General features: G+C 45.3%; 1 protein-coding gene across 1 annotated transcript; it reads right to left on the bottom strand.

Moving 5' to 3' along the window:
• Nucleotides 1-19,404: 19,404 nt before the first annotated feature.
• On the bottom strand, nt 19,405-20,493 carry LOC311240630 (N-acetyllactosaminide beta-1,3-N-acetylglucosaminyltransferase 3-like; the record flags this gene model as incomplete). Its single annotated transcript, XM_084329202.1, has 1 exon — nt 19,405-20,493. The coding sequence occupies one exon, from the start codon at nt 20,491-20,493 to the stop codon at nt 19,405-19,407; it is 1,089 nt and encodes a 362-aa protein (XP_084185328.1).
• Between the last annotated feature and the right edge of the window lie 533 nt (nt 20,494-21,026).

Genomic DNA, 21,026 nt, shown 5'->3' with positions numbered 1-21,026 from the left:
GATTTCTTGGGAGAATTCAGAGTCCTGAACACGATGCCCACAGAACCTCGGTCCGCAGATGAATACAGCTGGACCCTCTGGTGGACGGTAGCTGCCGGTCCACAACGGAGAGACGTGAGGCGACCTCACTTGGTGTAGAGCGCCGTCTCACCTGGACTCATCTCCGGGGGGTAGTTCCAACACTCAGCAGTGTTGGCCGTTATCCATGGAATAATCAAAGCACCCAAAGCATGTAGATAATCCAAGCCGTGGAAGGCTCGCCGTCGTCCGGGTAAAGTAATCCAATGTACAGGTCCACTCGTCCTGACCCGGAGCTCCTCGGATGCAAGCACCACACGTGGTCTGCCCAGCCTGGTTAAGACTCCAGATAACGTCAGGAACGATGGGGGTACTGCTCACTTTATAACTCTAACCGAACGATGCACCATACATAATAGACTATTATTAACTTAATAGAAATACGTCCAACTCGACGGTATAGTGCCAAACTATGACAATTCAACTATTAATCCACACGATGTCTCAATGCCTATTCTGAGGCCAAGTAGGCCTTACTGCACCACACGTGCGTCGTGGGTGAGGCTTCGCGTCTGTTACTAGGTTGGAGGGTAAAGAACTAATGGACTAAAAGAAAGTTCTACTTTACTTGCGCCATATATATATGCGCTGTGAACAAATAGTACCATTCGTATTTCGCCAGACGTATTCCTACGCGGAACCGGGCTTGCCACGACATGTTGGTCGGCACGATTGAACTTGAACCTAGGGGTATGGCTGCTGGCGCCAGGTTCTCGTCCAATGGTAGAATGAAACTATTATGGGCTGTTAGTAGACTAAAGGGATATTCAGTGCATATTGTACAAGGAATATACAGGGGATATCAAACGATATACAAATACTATTAAATATATATCCATAAATAAATATATATATATTCGGTTTAATCTGATCCTTCACAACAGGTAAGGTCAAGCAGTAGTCTGACCAGTTTGTTTTGTGATGTTTGTAATCTTGTTTTTAGTGCCTTTGAGGATACCATAGTCTTTTTGCGACAGTGCCACCTACCGTATTGGATGACCAAGGGCCATGGATGACAATCAGAGTGTTTTGAGTACCTGAATGTGAATTTGAAGTTTTATTTGTTTAACGTTAAAAACCATTCTGAGGTGCGTAGAAGTTTAACGATCAAGGCAAACGTTTGCAAACTATTTCAAACGTTAGATTTGTGTTCGCTGCAAGCCTTTGTTCAAGTTTTGTCTTATTTGTCACATGAAGGAATGTGACCAATGTACAGTTTCTTCCCCTTCGGATGTATATATTTTTTATGATCTCTTTTTACTACACAGTTCTGTATATCTGTTTGTCTTGTATGTCATAAATGTCCTGATGAATTGAAAATGGGGGACCCCGATGTAAACAAGACGAAAGTCTTTTTGGTCTGCATCCTCTTAGCAGTGGTTTTGTATTGAGCTGTACTGTATTGTACCCATTCTGCAATCTGTTAATAAAGTTTTCAATCAATCACACATATAAAGTACATACATTACAGTGAAATGCTTGGTTCTTTAGGAGCCCCCTGAGAATGTGCTTCATACAGTAAACAAGTAAAAAGAATAAAGTCCAAACACTATACAAAATATACAATATACAAGCTATGTACAAAATGCAAACTTCAAAACTAAATCTAAAATTAGGTAGGGATGTAGTGCAAATCATTTTGTAATAAATAGATACAAAAAACGATGGTGTAGTGTTAAAAAGTGTTTAAAGTGTCTAAAGTGAACGTTAAAGGTGAGTGTTTGTTTAAAGTGAGTGTGTGCATGTGGATGTGTGTGCAATGAATGTAGATGGATGGGTTAGTGTTGCATAGATTCATTGAGCATCATGATGGCCTGGGGATAGAAGCTCCTTTTGAGTCTCTCTGTACTGGCCATGAGACTCCGGTAGCGCTTGCCTGACTACTCTTTGCACCAGTGCAAAGAGGCAGTTGTTTGGGTGGCTAGAGTCTTCGACTATTCTCTTAGCCTTGGCCCTGCAACGCCTGGTGTAAATGTCCTGGAGAGTAGGAAGCCCACCTCCAATTGTGTGTTTGGCTGATCGAGCCACTCTCTGCAGTCTGCTGTGGTCGTGTGCGGTGCTATTCCCAAACCAGGAGGTGATGTTACCAGTCAGGATGCTCTCTATTGTGCACGAGTAGAAGTTCTTTAAGGCGAGACACTACTGACTAGGGTAAAAAATGTAACCAATAGATATCACAATGAAACTTCCCCAGTTGATTACTTATATTAAGACAAGACTTTTTTGTATTACAAGTCTTCTGAAATTGTATGTTTAAATATGCAAATGAGGCATGATCTACTTAAATATGCACTAATTTGCATATAATTCCAGTACAGAAATCTGAACATTGGATAAAGCCATTTTCAAAATTATAGTTTCATTTTGTTGACATATTAGAGCCAAAGGTTATTACAGAGGGGATTTTGGATATCTCTTTTTATCACTCCATAAATCAGAAAATACTCCTACAGTCCATTTGTATGGTAAAATTCCATATTTTGCCATGTTTTTAGGAATAAAATGTGATATAAATCAGGGTATGAATGCGATATCAACAAACCCTTCTGTTAATACCTTCAGAACATAGATATGAATATAACTGGAAGGTTTGGTGTATGTGAGTGCTACTGAAGTGGAGATTTCTGGCTCAGAGTATGAAGAAAAACTCATTAAAACTCATTTTTGGGAAAACGCCTTCAAAGTTCGGTATTGTAAAATGCCATAATTTTTTTTAAACAGCTATTTACAAACACAATACCTAATCAAACCATTAGTAATTGACAACCTAAACACATGCATGATAACTGAATAATAATAATAATGATGTTATTGAACTGAACAGAACTACACACAGGCTACAAACAGTGTAGTACAGTGTAGTACCCCCTAATAGGCAAAAAATATTTGAATAGATATCACTATGAAACTTTCCCAGTTTGTTATGTACATATAAACTAATAAAAAATATATTGCAAGTTTTCTGAATTGTATGTTTATATATGCAAATGAGGCACTTCCCCATTAAATATGTGCACATTTATGGATGCAATAAGACTAAATTATTGTCACTAGAGTAGTTTCATAGAAGACATGTTTAGGAAGCAAAATATAACAAAATCTCAAAATCAACAAAAAAAAGTATATTTGCCTATTCACCTGGGGTGTCTCGCCTTAAGATCTTCTGACTCACTTTGAACTTCCTTAGGTGCCTAAGGAAGTAGAGGCGCTGCCGTGCCTTCTTCACTACACTGTCTATGTGTGTGGTCCATGTCATGTCCTCGGATATGTGGACTCTGAGGTACTTGAAATTGTTCACTCTCTCAACTGGTGCCCCATAGATGCTGAGGGGGCTGTAGTCCTTTGCCCTTGACTTCCTAAAATCCACAATCAGTTATTTGGTTTTGCTGACGTTCAGGGAGAGGCTGTTCTCCTGGCACCACAGCGATTAACACGATGAATTATACTGACCAAAACAAACAGTACAGCTCTGTGACTTGTTTTAACATGATGAATTATACTGACCAAAACAAACAGTACAGCTCTGTGACTTGTTTTAACATGATGAATTATACTGACCAAAACAAACAGTAGGGCCTACAGCTCTCTGACTTGTTTTAACATGATGAATTATACTGACCAAAACAAACAGTACAGCTCTGTGACTTGTTTTAAGGCCACTATCTAGCGGCGGAGCGGGGTTGGGGTGTTGGTCCTGGGGGGTCCGGGGGTCCTGGAGTGAGTGGGGGAGGAAATGTCTAATGTCTTTTGTGGTGTTTGTGATGATATAATTTGTTTTTATTTTTAGGCTCTGTATTTATTATTTTCTTTGATTCTGCTGTCATTATTGTTGTTGTTATTATTGTTGTCTGGTGTTGTTCTGTTTATTATTATTATTATAGGAGCTCCCGTCTTATACAGAGTTACTGAGCAATTTGATCCCGTAGAATGGGCCTGGCTGACGCGCCGTTCTATTTGTCTGATCTGATGCCCAACCGTCCATGTCCCAATGATACAATGCAGGCAGCTCTACTTGGAAAATGATATTTATTTGCTTCACCGTGCAAACAGGATATCTTGGCTTTTGTTCCTTAAACTGATTAAATAATAATGAATACAATAACTAATTGCCTACAAAACATTTCGCCCTGCGGCATGTTCAAACAGCGACATGTGACCTGTGTTAACCTGCGTTTTGCGTTGTGCGGTCAAAAACCATTGCCCTTTCCGGGTCAAACTCCTACCTTTTACAATGTACCTGGCGCTTAAATAACAGAAGCGCCACCCCATGGTCACTTAAATCCATTACACCTAATTACATCCATCTTGGCCCTTACACACCGGCCGAGAAGCATGCAGCTGCAGGCATAGATATATATATATATATCTATGGCTGCAGGCCTGCAGCACTGCAGAGCAATGCGAGCGAGTGAGAGCGGCGCTCTCAGGACCGGCGAGCGCGAGCGGCGCTCTCAGGACCGGCGCTCTCAGGGCCGCTCAGCAGCGCCACCCACCCAATGGCTGAATTGGAGTATTGCGACTGGACTGCGAACATTCTCGAATACACGCTGACGTCACGAGACCGCCGCCATCTTGGTATTGGGGAAACAAACTGATTGGTTGTGGGAGTATTGCAGCTTGGTCTCTGTGAACGAGGCTGTTTTATTGTGGATCCCCATTAGTCTACACCAAAGTGAGACTACTCTTCCTGGATTGAACGTAAGTAACGTTACGTTAGCATAACTAACACACTTGAATAACTACAAATGAATATAAATATAGGAGATTTTGACAACAAAATTAACAATATGATGCCGCAAGTTCTGTTATATTTCAATTGCCTTACTTATTTACATAAATATAAGGTAACGGTATACTTTTGCTATATGCTATACACTACAGTCTATGTGATGTGGGTACGTATGATGGTAATTAACACATTCCCTGCCGGAAACGGCTTAAGACGGGTTTCAAGTTCATGCGAATTCTGCCAGATCACGGCGTACGACGTTATTCTGATCATATTTCATATTTTCGCCATGGTATTCATATTTCAATCACGGAGGATTGTCTGATGCTGCGGGACTCAGCACAACTCTGCAACGCTTCAATACTGCCACCTGGTGGCTGATCGGCGAGTTGCCAAACCGGATATCCCCTTTGTTGCTCGTCCGTCCCCTAATTCCGTCCGGCCACTCGTTTATCGTCGCGGGACTCAAGACACACACCGTGGATATGGATCATTGCCATAACTCAATAATCCACATGATTTGGGCGTATATTAGTATTATACAAACCGGAACTGGATCGCCTCGATCCACATCACATAACTGGGATCTGTTTGCTCCACTCTCATCGCCCAACGCTACGAGGAAGCTGCCGTGAGTTTCAACGTTTTTCTTTATTATTAACCATACAAACTGCTCTGATCTATATACAGTATCACCCATACTACATAAATCATTTAACGACGATCACGTAATTATAAACGACCCCCCCCCCCCTCCGTTCACCCGCGCATGATCAGTCATAACATTTAGGACCATGTACAGTTGACATTTTTAATATAGCGTCGATCGGTATCAAACGGCATTTGATAATCTAATATATGCATTTGTGCCTATATCTCACGTTCTAGGAATTACTGCAGAAAACGATAAAAACATATTTATACTCTAGACGGTATTTTCGTATGAATGTGTGAATGAAAAAGTAAAACGTTTCTACATCCTGAACGATAATCGATGTTGAATGGGCCATAGTAATGTCAATTTAGCAATACAATTTTAAAAGTTATAGCCCAAAGAAGGTGAACATCTCCATAGACTTAAAGTGGTGGCAGAGATAAAACATTGATGGATATAAGCGTGGCAGAGAAAGTGTTAAGGAATGGTGAATATTATGTTTAATGTAAATATGTGTATACTGGATATGAACAGCAGTATTATAGGCCTACAGCAGTATTGAGCCAGCAACATTATACATGATTATTCTATGCAAGTAGGCTATGTCTAAGCTATTTTACATTATTATACATGAACTATGTGCATTTATGCATAAGACTACATAAGACACTACATATGTGGGTATGTCAGGTGGTCTTGTGGTCAAGAACGTTCAATTTGACCAATTAGGCCCTTTCTCTGCAGACCACCACTGCAGAAACCACCACCACTGCAGAGACCACCGCCACTGCAGAGACCACCACTGCAGAGACCACCGCCACTGCAGAGACCACCACTGCAGAGACCACCGCCACTGCAGTGACCACCACTGCAGAGACCACCGCCACTGCAGTGACCACCACTGCAGAGACCACCGCCACTGCAGAGACCGCCACTGCAGAGACCACCACTGCAGAGACCACCGCCACTGCAGCGACCACCATGGCAGAGACCACTGCCACTGCAGCGACCACCACTGCAGAGACCACCACTGCAGTGACCACCACCACTGCAGAGACCACCACTGCAGAGACCACCACTGCAGTGACCACCGCCACTGCAGAGACCACCACTGCAGAGACCACCGCCACTGCAGCGACCACCACTGCAGAGACCACCACCACTGCAGTGACCACCACTGCAGCGACCACAACTGCAGTGACCACTGCAGTTACTTGTTTTTATTATTATTTATTTTCAATTTATGTTCGAAATAAATAAACTCATTCATTCAAGATATTGTGTGAGCAAAAGTATAGTTCATTTACTCATACAGCTCCCCCCACCCCACACACCCATCCACCTCCAATGTACATTTTGAAACCCTCTTCACCTCCTCATTTCCAATGAGGAGTGGAGAGTGGCTGAGGTCACCAGTCCTGCGGAAATCGATGATCATCTCCTTGGTCTTCGTGGGGTTGAGAGCAAGGTTATGACCATCGCACCACTCCACTAGTTGCTCAACCTCCCTCCTGTATGAGGTCTCATCATTTCCTCTGATGAGGCCAAGCACTGTTGTGTCGTCTGCAAATTTGACTATGAGGTTAGATGGAGAGGAGGAACAACAGTCGTGTGTGAAAAGTGTGTAGAGAAGTGGGCTGAGTACACACCCCTGAGGGGCCCCGGTGCTAATGGCCAGGGTGGGGGATGTGTGCTTGCCAATCCTGACATGTTGTGTGCGATTTGTGAGAAAGTCCAAGATCCAGTTGCATAGTGTGGTGTTCAGTCCGAGTTTGTGTAGTTTCTGTGAAGCTTGTTGGGTAGAATAGTGTTAAAGGCTGAACTAAAGTCAACAAAAAGGAGTCTACCATATGTGTGCCTGTGCTCTAGATGTTCCAGCAGAGTGTGCAGTACAATGGCAATAGCATCCTCTGTTGACCTGTTCTTCCTGTAGGCAAACTGGTTGTGGTCTAATGATGGCGGTATGGAGGCGTTTATGTGTTTCATGACCAGTCTCTCAAAGCATTTTGCGATGATGGGGGTGAGTGCCACAGGTCTGTAGTCGTTCAGGCCTGTGACTTTAGGTTTCTTTGGAACCGGGACTATTGTTGCTGCCTTAAGACATGCGGGAATCCAGGATGAGCCCAGAGACAGGTTGAAGATGGTGGTGAGAACTGGGGCTAGTTCAGCCGCACAGTCCTTGAGCACCCGTCCCAGGACTCCATCAGGCCCCGCCGCCTTCCTTGTGTTGATGTTTCGTAGACTGAGTCTAACCTCATGAGTGCTCAGGACTATGGTGGAGCCGTCAGAGGGGAGAGGGGGCAACACCGGGACCTTGTTGTCCCTGTCAAAACGTGCATAAAAGATGTTTAACTCCTCCGCTAGGGGGGGGCGCTGCCGTTGACAGGGGGGGATGTTCTTCCCTTGTAGTCCGATATAGCCCTGACACCCTCCCATACCTGCCGGGGGTTTGAGGCGCTGTTGAAGTGGGCTTCAATGCGGTTTTTGTATGACAGCTTAGCAGATCTGACTCCCTTTTTCAGGTCTGATCTCGCTGCACTGTATGCGTTGGTGTCACCTGATCTATGCGCTGCATTCCTGGCTCGTAATAGTGATTTTATATTCTGTGTCATCCAGGGTTTGACATTTGGAAAGACACGGATCTGATTCCAAGATGTAACAGTGTCTACACAGAAAGTGATATAGTCGAGCACTGAGAGAGAGAAAATGTCCAGAGACCTATGTGTCAACACTCCCAGGCCACCGAAAATGTCCCAGTCTGTAGCTTAGGGATGGCGTCCTCAGGCCAGATCCTGACAGACCTGGCTTCGGGTCTGCTGGATCTGATTTTTGGTGTGTACCAAGGGTGCAGGAGGAGCGACACATGATCTGATAGAACTAGGTGGGGGTACACCGTGGTTCTATAAGCATGGGCTATGTTGGTATAAACCTGATCAAGTGTGTTTCTCCCTCTGGTGGCACATTTCACATTTCGGTGGAAAGAGTGAAGTACAGTCTTTAGGTCGTATATACTCTCTTTTTTATACTTTTTTTGTATCACAAACAGTACTGTATTTGCAAATCTGGTATGTCATAAATGTAGCAGTACTGTCTATCTGTATGTCGTGTATGTCATATTATGTTGTGAATGAATTAATTGAAAATGGGGGACCCTGATGTAAACAAGACGAAAGTCTTTCTCTGGTCTGCATCCCCTTAACAATTGTATGTATTGAGCTGTACTGTACTGTACCCATTCTGCAATCTGTTAATAAAGTTTTCAATCAATTCAATTTCAAAACAGCGTGGCACGCCCGCACAGTGCAATACTCCAATTGGGTGGGTGGCGCTGTTGAGCGGCCCTCACAGCAGGGCCGTCAGAGCGCGGCCCTGAGAGCGCCGGTCCTGAGAGCGCCGGGCTGCGGTCCTGCAGCTGCATACTATTGCACCGGCCCTTGAATTGTTAAGGCAGGCAGACATAACAATTCAAAAAATAAACAAAACCAATAAAGAGCCAAAACATGATTAAATTAATTTACTTCATGAACCAAACACAGTTTTGTCACTGGCCTTACAATGGTGCTACTTTTAGTCTGCAATTTCACAGAACGCACCAGACCTTGTTTGTCTGGAAAGACCTCCAGAACCCTGCCAAGTGGCCAGGACCCACGAGGAGCTGAAGAGTCCATGATGACTACAATATCTCCAGCTGCCAAACTCCTTTTCCCCTTGTTCCAGAGAAAGCACAGAAAATTACTGTTTTCCTCAGCGACCTTCACCTGGTGGAACATGACTTAAATGTCACCCATGAATGCCACCGGTTCTTCTCTGAAGCGAGTTAGCACTCCTGGCTCCTCCTCCTTTCTTGGTTCTTCGACTTCCTGTTCCTCCTCCTTTCCTGTTTCCTCTTCCTTCATCTACCCCTGTGTTGGTAAAAGGTGGTAGGTCAGGAAGGATTCTGTCTGCTGGAAGATCCGCCATATTTTGCTCCACTGCACTGTCATTGTAGCGTTTGCAAAAGCTGCACTCAGCGATGATCTTCTTAACAGCTGCATGGGCGTTGGTGATCCAAAATTTCTTCCTCACTTTGGACATTGTGTGAGTCCTTCCACCATGTCTCCGATTCTGGTGTACATGCTTGAGAATGAGCATTGAAACATGCTGGTCATTGGAGAGAATGAGTGGAGGTTTAGCTTCTTCTGGCGTTGATCCTCTGCTCAATCTTCCTACAACTCTCAGGAGTCCATCTTCAAACGCTGTATCCAGCCGTCACTCCCACATTGTTGGGCAGACAGACCTCCTTGTTGTTAAAAGGTAATTTCAAACAGTACCTCTCCTTCTGAAGCACTGCTGAACTTTCCAATTTTTCCAGATGGCTTAGGTCTTCTCTGGACACTTCCTTCTTCTTCACAGCTACTTCTTAGAAGTCGTGATTGTCCTGATTGGCCAGCATTTCTTCCCGTCTGCACACTGAGATCCTGTTCACCGTAGCAGAGGGAAACTCTGACTCCACAACACCACTGTTTCCATTCAGTGGACCATTAACGACCCATCCCAGCACTGTCCTTATAGCATACAGGCCATTCCTGTGACTGTTGATGACCTCCCAAGGTTCCAATATCTTGGGAGTGTTAGTTCCAATCAACAGGCCGACATTTGCTTTTAGGCGTGGGATGTGTACTGTAACTGAGGGGTACAATTCCCTGACTGTATTAATCAAGTATTAGTATCATTAAACTACTACCGTCTTGTACATTACTGGCCAATACCGTACAAAGGTATATTAGATTAGAACACTTCCACAATAACACGGTTTCCACACAAATACTCAATTAGAATATTTATTACATAAAGAATATTATATTACATTACTTTGGTCACTTTAGATGCGCTTATAAGGCAAAGAATGTGCAGGCAAATCAATAATGAATATTAAGTAATTAGATCTAGGGATATTCTGGGAAGGGGGGGTGTACTACCGGTTGTAAGCCAGCAGAGGGGGGCAATGCTCTATGAAAGTCAAGGGCTCACGGAGGCGATATCACCCCTATGTCAGCGGGGAAAGCAGCCTGGTCCCAGGGTGCGCGCCGTGCAGGTGAAAGCCGTGGAGCCTCTGGTACGACAGAGACAGGCTTGAGTGATGTCTTCACGGGCAGGTGTAGATCCCACAGTAGCAGCGGGGTAGGCGGTTCTCTGTTCCAGCAGCTTGGTGAAGAATGAAGAATAATAATAGTACTCCTGCCCGAAAGTGGCACTGCAATCACCGGGGTAAATCCTTCGGTTGGTCCGTGGTTCACAGTTGAACTTGACGTTACTATCCTATTTAGCACGCGGCAATTAAGTGCTCTATGTAGACGCACTATTACCCACTTCACGTGGTCTTTGACTCGTAATGAAGGCCTTTACTAGTAAGGAGCGAACGATACGTTAAACAAACGTACTAGGATAACACGAGACTCTATCTTGGGGCGATGCGAGCCCTACTCTGCCCACGTTGCGTAGTGGGGAGAGACGTCACTTGGATAACTGGAACTGAACGAGACTGAACGGGACAAGGGACTAAAAGGAGTTCTACATTTCTTGCGCCCTATTTATGTGCACGGTGAACAAATAGTACCATTCGTATTTCGCCAGACGTATTCCTACGCGGAACCGGGCTTGTAACGACATGTTCGTCGGCACCTTTCAAGTCAGCTCTAGGGGGGTAAGTCACTGGCGCCAGGGGATCGCTTCCAATAGGAGAACGAATATTATGGTCTGTCCTGTAGACTAAAGGGATATTCAGTGTATATGTACAAAGAATATACAAGGGATATCAAACGATATACAAATAATATACATGGGACCTCAGGCAGTAAATATATATATTCGGTTTAATCTGACCCTTTGTAACAGCCGCCCCCTAATTAGTCCCACCTAATTAGCTAAGCAGAGACAGATTAACCGCACTGTCCACTACTCAATGTCTGTGAGGGGTCGGTCAGTTCACAAAGTCATGGGGTCATGGTCGTCATTAAGCGAGTCGGGGAGCCTTGGCGACTCTATCAGCCTCGCCACGGGTCGGTTGTAGATCCGCCCTTGGCCGAGCACTTCTGCCACTCTGACCTTTCCGTCGGCACCAGTGGTCACTTTGCTTACGCGGCCGGCCGGCCACGCAGCTCGGGGTGGTGACTGGTCTATGGTCATGACGACTGGACGGGATGAAGGGGGGCTTAGGAGGAAGCGGGCCTGAGACTGCTTTGATCTGTGCTTGGCTGTGCTTTCTCCTCCTCCGTCTGTTTCTCTTGTTCGCTCTGTACCCCGTGTGAGGAGGGGCCGGTCCCGGCCGCCCCGTCAAGGAGTCGCTTGGGGTGCTGGGTTCGAGGTCAGCTACGTCTGAAGCGCAGCTGAGGGGGGTGGAGTTCCGAACTCCCTCTGGTACCCACGGTTCTCTCACGGGCCTCTCGCTTAATGTCAATAGCCTCTGCTGTACGGGGGAGAGGCTGGTGTCGCTCGCCTCTGTGTGTAGGCAGCTTGTAGACGTGGGTTGACTGTCAAGTCCGTAGAGGGGGCCTTGGAGCGTCCATCCCAGTCGGGTCTGAACCGCGACCGGGCATCCTTTGGGTCCGACGTGGGCCGCCTCAATTGGGAGAATGAGGTCCGCGTGGTCGGAGCCGATGAGCAGGGTCGGTGTGGCGCCGTCGATAAGCGGTATAGGTAGTTGACGTAGGTGCCCATATTTAGCCATCAGCTGTGGGATGGGGTAGGTGTACTGCGACAGGCCTATGTCGTGGCTGGTGAAGACGTTACTTATACTATACTGCTTCTCGGGCTTGTCCACCGCTGCTATCTCGAAGGAGACCTTTTCACCCTTTATGGTCTTCTGGTCCCTTCTGATGGTGCGTATGGTCATCGTATCTTTGACACCTCGCAGGCCCAACTGGGCTGCTGCGGAAGCGAGGAGGAGAGTCTTTTCGGACCCATCGTCCAGGACGGCGTAAGTGTCCAGGACCTTGCCCTTGTGGCTCAGGAGCACTCTGACCACTTTGAGGAGCACACGGGGGGTCCCGCTGTGCTGGTCAATGTGGAGCACTCCTGTGGGTGGTGACGTAGACTCTATATGGTACGAGTCGCACCTTGACTCCCAGTGTCTGCCGTAGCAGTCGGGACACCAGGGAGCGGTCTGGTGGAACTTTGGTTCTTGTGCCACCGCCTCGGCATGGTACATTACCGCGACGGGCCCACTCTGTTGTCCTGGCTGACGCCTGTTGATGTCATGCAGGACCTCCAGGTGGGTGCCACCGCACCTGCTGCACTTCTTTTTCAAGCGGCACTCAGCTGCTAGGTGGCTGCGCGCGCAGCGGAAGCAGCGGCGGTGGTCCTTGACCCACTGGCTCACATCATCCGTGGTCAGCTTCTTGAAATCTTCGCACTGATAGAGCCGATGTTCTCCCTCACAGTACTGGCACTCAATCTTCCACTGGTCCTCTTTCGTCGAGGGGGTGTTGTGGTTCTGGTGCTGCGGTACTGATTCGGCTTGGTGCATAACAGTCACCGATCTTCGGCCATCGTTTACTCTCCTAGGTCCCTCTCTGGAGCTTGGTGTGCTCCGCACGAACGTATCCAATCGTAGGCTGCTGACTTCTCTCGCCAGGAAGTCGGCCAAGTCTAGGAGGGATGGTTCTGGACCGTTAGGATCACGGTGGTCTCTTTGCCGCCTGAAGCGCTCCTGTCTGGCGGGCGGCAGCTTCTCTAAAATCCTCTCGACGTTAGAGTTGGCATATAGCTCGTGCATACCCTTTTCTCGTTGCGCTCCCAGCATCCCTACCAGGGACTGTACTTTTATAGACAGGTCGTCTAGTGAGCGATTGTCTGTTGCTGGGGGTAAGCGGTCAATATGCCTTATCTCTTCTATTACGTAATCCCATATACGTCCATATCTCTGGTCCAGCGCTGCTAGAGCCGCGGTGTATGGGGTCGTAGAGGTGGCATAGGCTAGCGCTATATTGTGCGCTCGGGGCACTTTCAGGTGCTGCAGTAATATTGCATACTTGTGGCGTTCATCAGCGACATCCACCATCATTGTCTCTAAGCACATCCGGAGCTCCGTATACTGTGCTCGATTCTCATGGGTGAAGTCTTGAAACGTCGGTGTGCCAATGTATGATGTCATGGATGACTGGCACATCGGTGAGCATTGGGGGAGAGGCCTCCTCGGCGAGTCTCCTCTTGCGTGTCGTCTTGGGCTGGTACTTGGTGGGTACCGAAGGTCGGGTACCCAGGTGCTGTTCCTCGGGGCTGACGGTGCGTCAAACTCACCCGTGAGTTGAGTCGGGGGTTTGTAGCGCAGGGCCTCGGGGCTGACTTCTGGGCTGTACTGGACCTCCTGGTCCTGAGTACGTTGCTGCTGGTCGGGGCTGTACTGGGCCTCCTGGGCCAGAGCACGTTGCTGCTGGTCGGCTTGACACTCCTCCTCCTCCTCCTCTCCCTCTGCTAGGACCTGGAGTCTTCTGTTCAGTCGCTCGGCGTGGTCCGGTTCTTCCCGGTTGCTAGGTCTCATATGGACCGGCCGGGGAGGGGGTTCCGAGACGTGGACAGGATCCTCCTGTTGGCGGGGTCCCGGGTCGCTTCGTCGGGTAGGGGAATGTGTCCTAGACCCATGTCTTGACGATCTCTGAGAGCTCCGTGCGGAGTGAGGGGGTGTCGCCATGGCAACCAGTTTGTCCATCAGCTCCGCCTGCAGCCGGTCGCGCTTTGCCTCGCGCCAGGCATGGGCTGCGTCGCGCGCGGCTTCGCGCTGGGCATTGGCGATGTCGCGCTGCGCATTGGCGCTGGCCTGGGCAGCGTCGCGCTGTGCGTTGGCGACGTCGCGCTGGGCATTGGCGCTGGCATGGGCAGCGTGGAGCTGTGCATTTGCGACGTCGGCGCGGCTTCTCTCAATGTTCTCTTCTGTCTGGAGGCGTCTGGTCTCCAGTCTTATTCGGTCGTCTTCACTACTTTGTTGCGCCTGGAAGCGCTCTCGCTCGCCTGCAAAATGTTCGCGCTCGCACGTCTGTTGCGCTTGAAGTCGATCGCGTTCGGTGGAGGCTGCCAGGATGGCGATGAGTGCCTGCGCCAGCATCTTGTCCGCCTCGCTGGGGGAAGACGCCGTTCGGGGTGATCGGCTCCCGGCAGTACTTGTTGGAGATCCGTTCTCCGGTTGCGTACCGAGGAGATCCGTCTCCTGGGTGCGCGTCTCATTAGGGTTGTCTTCCTCCCGGAGCTGATCGGGGACTATTTCTTCGGTATTGTCTGGGGGTAAAGTCGTGTCAGTTCCCTCCTGGTCCCCACCGTGAGCTTGGTCAGTTACATTAGAACCCACTAGGGCCTCTGTTGGCGGGGTAGCCTGGTTGTTAGGGTCGGACATAATTTTACTTTCTACTTTTTCCGCGTTTAACTTCCCTTTAAAGCTAGGTATTGGACTGACAGAGTATGCCTCTAGATAGGGAGGTGGCTGCCGTCTGCGCTGCGGGCGATCTAGCTTAGGAGAACCGTTTGTGGAGTGTTCGTCATCGGCCATGTCAATATTAATATTATATTAATATTACGCTAATTATTATATCCGGCTCGAAGGACCAATTGTAACTGAGGGGTACAATTCCCTGACTGTATTAATCAAGTATTAGTATCATTAAACTACTACCGTCTTGTACATTACTGGCCAATACCGTACAAAGGTATATTAGATTAGAACACTTCCACAATAACACGGTTTCCACACAAATACTCAATTAGAATATTTATTACATAAAGAATATTATATTACATTACTTTGGTCACTTTAGATGTGCTTATAAGGCAAAGAATGTGCAGGCAAATCAATAATGAATATTAAGTAATTAGATCTAGGGATATTCTGGGAAGGGGGGGTGTACTACCGGTTGTAAGCCAGCAGAGGGGGGCAATGCTCTATGAAAGTCAAGGGCTCACGGAGGCGATATCACCCCTATGTCAGCGGGGAAAGCAGCCTGGTCCCAGGGTGCGCGCCGTGCAGGTGAAAGCCGTGGAGCCTCTGGTACGACAGAGACGGGCTTGAGTGATGTCTTCACGGGCAGGTGTAGATCCCACAGTAGCAGCGGGGTAGGCGGTTCTCTGTTCCAGCAGCTTGGTGAAGAATGAAGAATAATAATAGTACTCCTGCCCGAAAGTGGCACTGCAATCACCGGGGTAAATCCTTCGGTTGGTCCGTGGTTCACAGTTGAACTTGACGTTACTATCCTATTTAGCACGCGGCAATTAAGTGCTCTATGTAGACGCACTATTACCCACTTCACGTGGTCTTTGACTCGTAATGAAGGCCTTTACTAGTAAGGAGCGAACGATACGTTAAACAAACGTACTAGGATAACACAAGACTCTATCTTGGGGCGATGCGAGCCCTACTCTGCCCACGTTGCGTAGTGGGGAGAGACGTCACTTGGATAACTGGAACTGAACGAGACTGAACGGGACAAGGGACTAAAAGGACATTTCTTGCGCCCTATTTATGTGCACGGTGAACAAATAGTACCATTCGTATTTCGCCAGACGTATTCCTACGCGGAACCGGGCTTGTAACGACATGTTCGTCGGCACCTTTCAAGTCAGCTCTAGGGGGGTAAGTCACTGGCGCCAGGGGATCGCTTCCAATAGGAGAACGAATATTATGGTCTGTCCTGTAGACTAAAGGGATATTCAGTGTATATGTACAAAGAATATACAAGGGATATCAAACGATATACAAATATTATACATGGGACCTCAGGCAGTAAATATATATATTCGGTTTAATCTGACCCTTTGTAACATGTACGTTGGACAAATATGGCCATTCTGACAGTTCTTCAGGTGTCACCATGTTCTCAAACAGTGTAGTAACAGTGTAGTACCCTCTAATAGGCAAACAAATTATTGAAGATATCATTATGAAACTTTCCCAGTTTGTTATGTACATATAAACTAAGAAAAAATATATTGTAAGTTTCCTGAATTTTATGTTTATATATGCAAATGAGGCACTTCACCATTAAATATGTGCACATTTATGGATGCAATCAGGCAAAATAAAGTCAAATAAACAACTAAATATGTGTTATTGACATTTTATTGTCACTAGTTTCATATAAGACATGTTTAGGAAGCAAAATATAACAAAATCTCAATATCGTCGAAAAAAAGCTAAAAGGCAATTTTGGGGGTGCTGTCTCGTCTTAAACTGAGATAATATTGAGAATATTGTATTGTATTGTAGTACCCTCTAATAGGCAAACAAATTATTGAATAGATATCACTATGAAACTTTCCCAGTTTGTTATGTACATATAAACTAAGAAAAAATATATTGCAAGTTTCCTGAATTTTATGTTTATATATGCAAATGAGGCACTTCCCCATTAAATATGTGCACATTTATGGATGCAATCAGGCAAAATGAAGTCAAATAAACAACTAAATATGTGTTATTGACATTTTATTGTCACTAGTTTCATAGAAGACATGTTTAGGAAGCAAAATATAACAAAATCTCAATATCGTCGAAAAAAAGCAAAAAGGCAATTTTTGGGGTGCTGTCTCGCCTTAAACTGAGATAATATTGAGAATATTGTATTGTATTGTAGTACCCTCTAATAGGCAAACAAATTATTGAATAGATATCACTATGAAACTTTCCCAGTTTGTTATGTACATATAAACTAAGAAAAAATATATTGCAAGTTTCCTGAATTTTATGTTTATATATGCAAATGAGGCACTTCCCCATTAAATATGTGCACATTTATGGATGCAATCAGGCAAAATGAAGTCAAATAAACAACTAAATATGTGTTATTGACATTTTATTGTCACTAGTTTCATAGAAGACATGTTTAGGAAGCAAAATATAACAAAATCTCAATATCGTCGAAAAAAAGCAAAAAGGCAATTTTGGGGGTGCTGTCTCGCCTTAAACTGAGATAATATTGAGAATATTGTATTGTACTACATTGTTCGGATATTGTTGTATACATTATTATACCAATGCCCTCTACAGTCAAAATCTAACAAAATACAAAAGTCTAAAATATATAACAGAGGTGGATAGATAGAGTACTGAAATATATTACCCAAGTGGAAGTAGGCTACTGGTAAATTTGACTTGAATTGGAATACAAATTGGAATAAAAGTAGGATTTTATCATCCATCATAAAATAATCTCACAATGTTATCACCCAACAAAATAATCTCACAATGTTACCATCCAACATTAAATAATCTCACAATGTTATCATCCAACATTAAATAATCTCACAATATTATCATCCAACATAAAATTATTTCACAATGTTATCTTCCAACATTAAATCATCTCACAATGTTATCATCCAACATTAAATAATCTCACAATGTTATCACCCAACATAAAATAATCTCACAATGTTACCATCCAACATTAAATTATCTCACAATGTTATCATCCAACATAAAATAATCTCACAATGCTATCATCCATCATAAAACAATCTCACAATGTTATCACCCAACATAAAATAATCTCACAATGTTACCATCCAACATTAGATAATCTCACAATATTATCATCCACCATAAAATAATATCACAATGTTATCATCCAACATAAAATAATCTCACAATGTTATCATCCAACATGAAATAATATCATCCAACATGAAATAATCTCACAATGTTATCATCCAACATGAAATAATCTCACAATGTTATCATCCAACATAAAATAATTTCACAATGTTATTTTAGTTCCAACATAAAATAATCTCACAATGTCATCATGCAACATAACATTATCTCACAATGTCATCATGCAACAGGGCAAATGATCACCTTGCATGGTTGCCTCTGCCGTTGGTTTGTGAATGTGTGGGTGAATGTGAGGCATAAATTGTAAAGCGCTTTAGATAGAAGTGCTATATAAATGCAGTCCATTTACCATTTACCAAAATGTAGGCCTACTGTAGTATTTACAAAAACTAGATTTATTGTTTGAACAATACAATATACACTCAGTATAGCCACTGTATTAGATACACCTGTACACATCTTGTTGAATACAGCCAATAATGTGGCAGCAAGTGAATGCATAAAAACATGCAGACATGGTGAAGAGGTTCAGTTGTTGTTCAGACCAAACCTCAGAATGGGGGAAGAAATGTGATGTAAAGTTACTTTGACCCTGGAATGATTGTTGGTGTCAGACGGGTCACAGGTGGTTTTAAATATCTCAGAAACTGCTGATCTCCTGGGATTTTCACACACAACAACCTCTAGAGTTTACAGAGAATGAAAAACAACAAAAAAAACATCAGCGAACAGCAGTTCTGTGGGTGAAAACGTGGTTAACCCTTTCACATTTTGACAAAATGGCAACCAATGTAATCAAAAAAGTCAACCAATGAACAAGATTCTTGTACCGGATCTCCTCTCTGGTAAACAAGAATACCTTGAAGACTCTAACAGGAACACTCATTCAAGTGTACTACGACTATATGCTTGCACCTCATGGTACCAAAGCACCTCAAAGGCCCTAAAAACAAGGCTACAAACATCACAAAACAAACTGGTCAGGCTACTGCTTGGCCTTACTCATAAAACCCACCTTACCCCTGCACATTTTGACAACCTAGAATGGCTTAGAGTAGACGACAGTGGAAGAGGACCGGAGGGATCGGGTGGGGCGGTAAGGGAGAAGGTCAGTCAGGTAGGGGGGGGGCAGGCTATGGAGGGCTTTAAAAGTGAGGAGTGGTAATTGGAACTATATACGTTCCTTAATCGGGAGCCAGTGGAGAGAGTGGAGGACAGGAGTGATGATACTCCTTGCTATTTGCTAAGGGTTTGAAGTCATCAGATTATAGGTGGGGGAGGCAACTTGAGAGAAAAAAGTGGCAAATTTCCCTCGGGATGAATAGAAGTATTCTATTCTATTCTATTCAGCTTGTAGCTTTCATTTAGCTAAATCAAGGATTTAGAAATCCCACATTTCAGTAGAGGGTCATGCACTCCGTGCCACACAACATATATCTGAGGTGGCAGTAATCTGTGTACCAACAGAACATCTCTATAATAACAAGGATCATAGACATCTACTTGTTGTGAAGGGATTATTAGTCCTCCAGTCTTGAAACCCATATGGGAGACAGGCTTGAGTCCTGCCTTAGCCAGGCACATCCCCATGTAAACATCATCAATGGGTAGAATCCTAATGGACTTGGACATTTCACATATGACCATGGCTGTGTAAGCCGAGAGAAGGTAGCCTGCACCGCCACAGTAAGGCGGGTATGAGTTTGACTCGTGCACCTGAACCGGGACAAAGTACTTGCTCTCCGACTCTCGGACCGGTCCTACGTACTGGATCAGGTGGCCGATGAAAAGGTGCTTGCTGCCATCGTTGCCTGGGAGGCCTTGAAGATACTCCACCATGTTGTCTGTGTTGGCGAAGGTGTCGTCGTCTCCATTGAAGACGAAGCGCGCCCCCCGCGGGCAGTTCTTCTCCATCCACCCCGAGAAGAGTGTCTGCTTCAAGGTGAGGTTGAAGAACGAGTCTTTGAAGTCCCACTGCAGGACGTCGCCGTACTCACGCTGCTCCAGTTCCAGGAGCTTGTTCAGCCTCAGCTTCTCAAATCCACTGCCCGCCGTTCCCAAGGTGAACAGTCTCAGTATCCGCGCGCCGCTGTGCGACCTCTCCCTGGCCCAGGTTTTACGTAGGACTTCTCGCCGATCGTAGTTCTCGGGGGAGGTCTTGATAACCAGCAGAAGGAAAACTTTCGTAGAATCGTTTGCCGCTCTGCATTTGTTCGGGACGTCTAGCAGCATGGGGAAATGGCGACAGTGGCGATAGTAGAGGAAGTCTTGGATGTGACCGGGAAGTGAGGAGAAACCGAACACATTGGCTGCAGACACGTTTCGCTGACAGTTCAGCAAGGGGGATGCAAAGGAGCTCTTATCGTGCAAGAATCTCCATTCATAGATCTGGATGTAGTGTGTCCATCTGAGCAGGATGACCAAGCTGAGAATTCCAGTCAGCACCAACGCTGCCATCTTAATGATGGTGGTAAACCTCCTTCTCATCTTTGTTCCTGCAATGGCAAGACAAAACAATGGTCGTATAGACACTTTCAAAGTGACAACAACCACATTCTAAAAGGACCCACGTTTGTTTCCTGTTGCAATCTTAGCTAATGCAATAGTTAGGAAATACATTTGGGTCCAAACTGTTCCCTAGCAAGAGGATTCCAGTTAAACTTATTATTGTCTTATTTACAGCTGATTGTTGAGATTATAACTAACCATTGCCGTTTCAAAACAGAATACCTTATATTTTCTCCATGAATCTAGCTGTGTTTTTGTATTGTTAACACATTTCCTTGATGGCTAGCATAGACATCTGTAGAATCTTAATTTTCATTAAGCTGTTGTCATAAATAAAATGAACATAAAGAATGAACTGAGCACGGATGCTTCACACACACATACATTCACACCTGGGAGCTGCCCATTACAACAACAGTCTGACACTGTTGGCCACTGAGCAACAACAATGCTCAAGAACATTATTCATTCACTTCCCTGCC

The sequence above is a fragment of the Notolepis coatsorum genome (assembly GCF_963971535.1).
Source record: "Notolepis coatsorum genome assembly, chromosome: 14".
NCBI classification, from domain to species: Eukaryota; Metazoa; Chordata; class Actinopteri; order Aulopiformes; family Paralepididae; genus Notolepis; species Notolepis coatsorum.
Note: the sequence above shows the minus strand (reverse complement) of the source record. Positions and strands in the feature narration are given on the sequence as shown.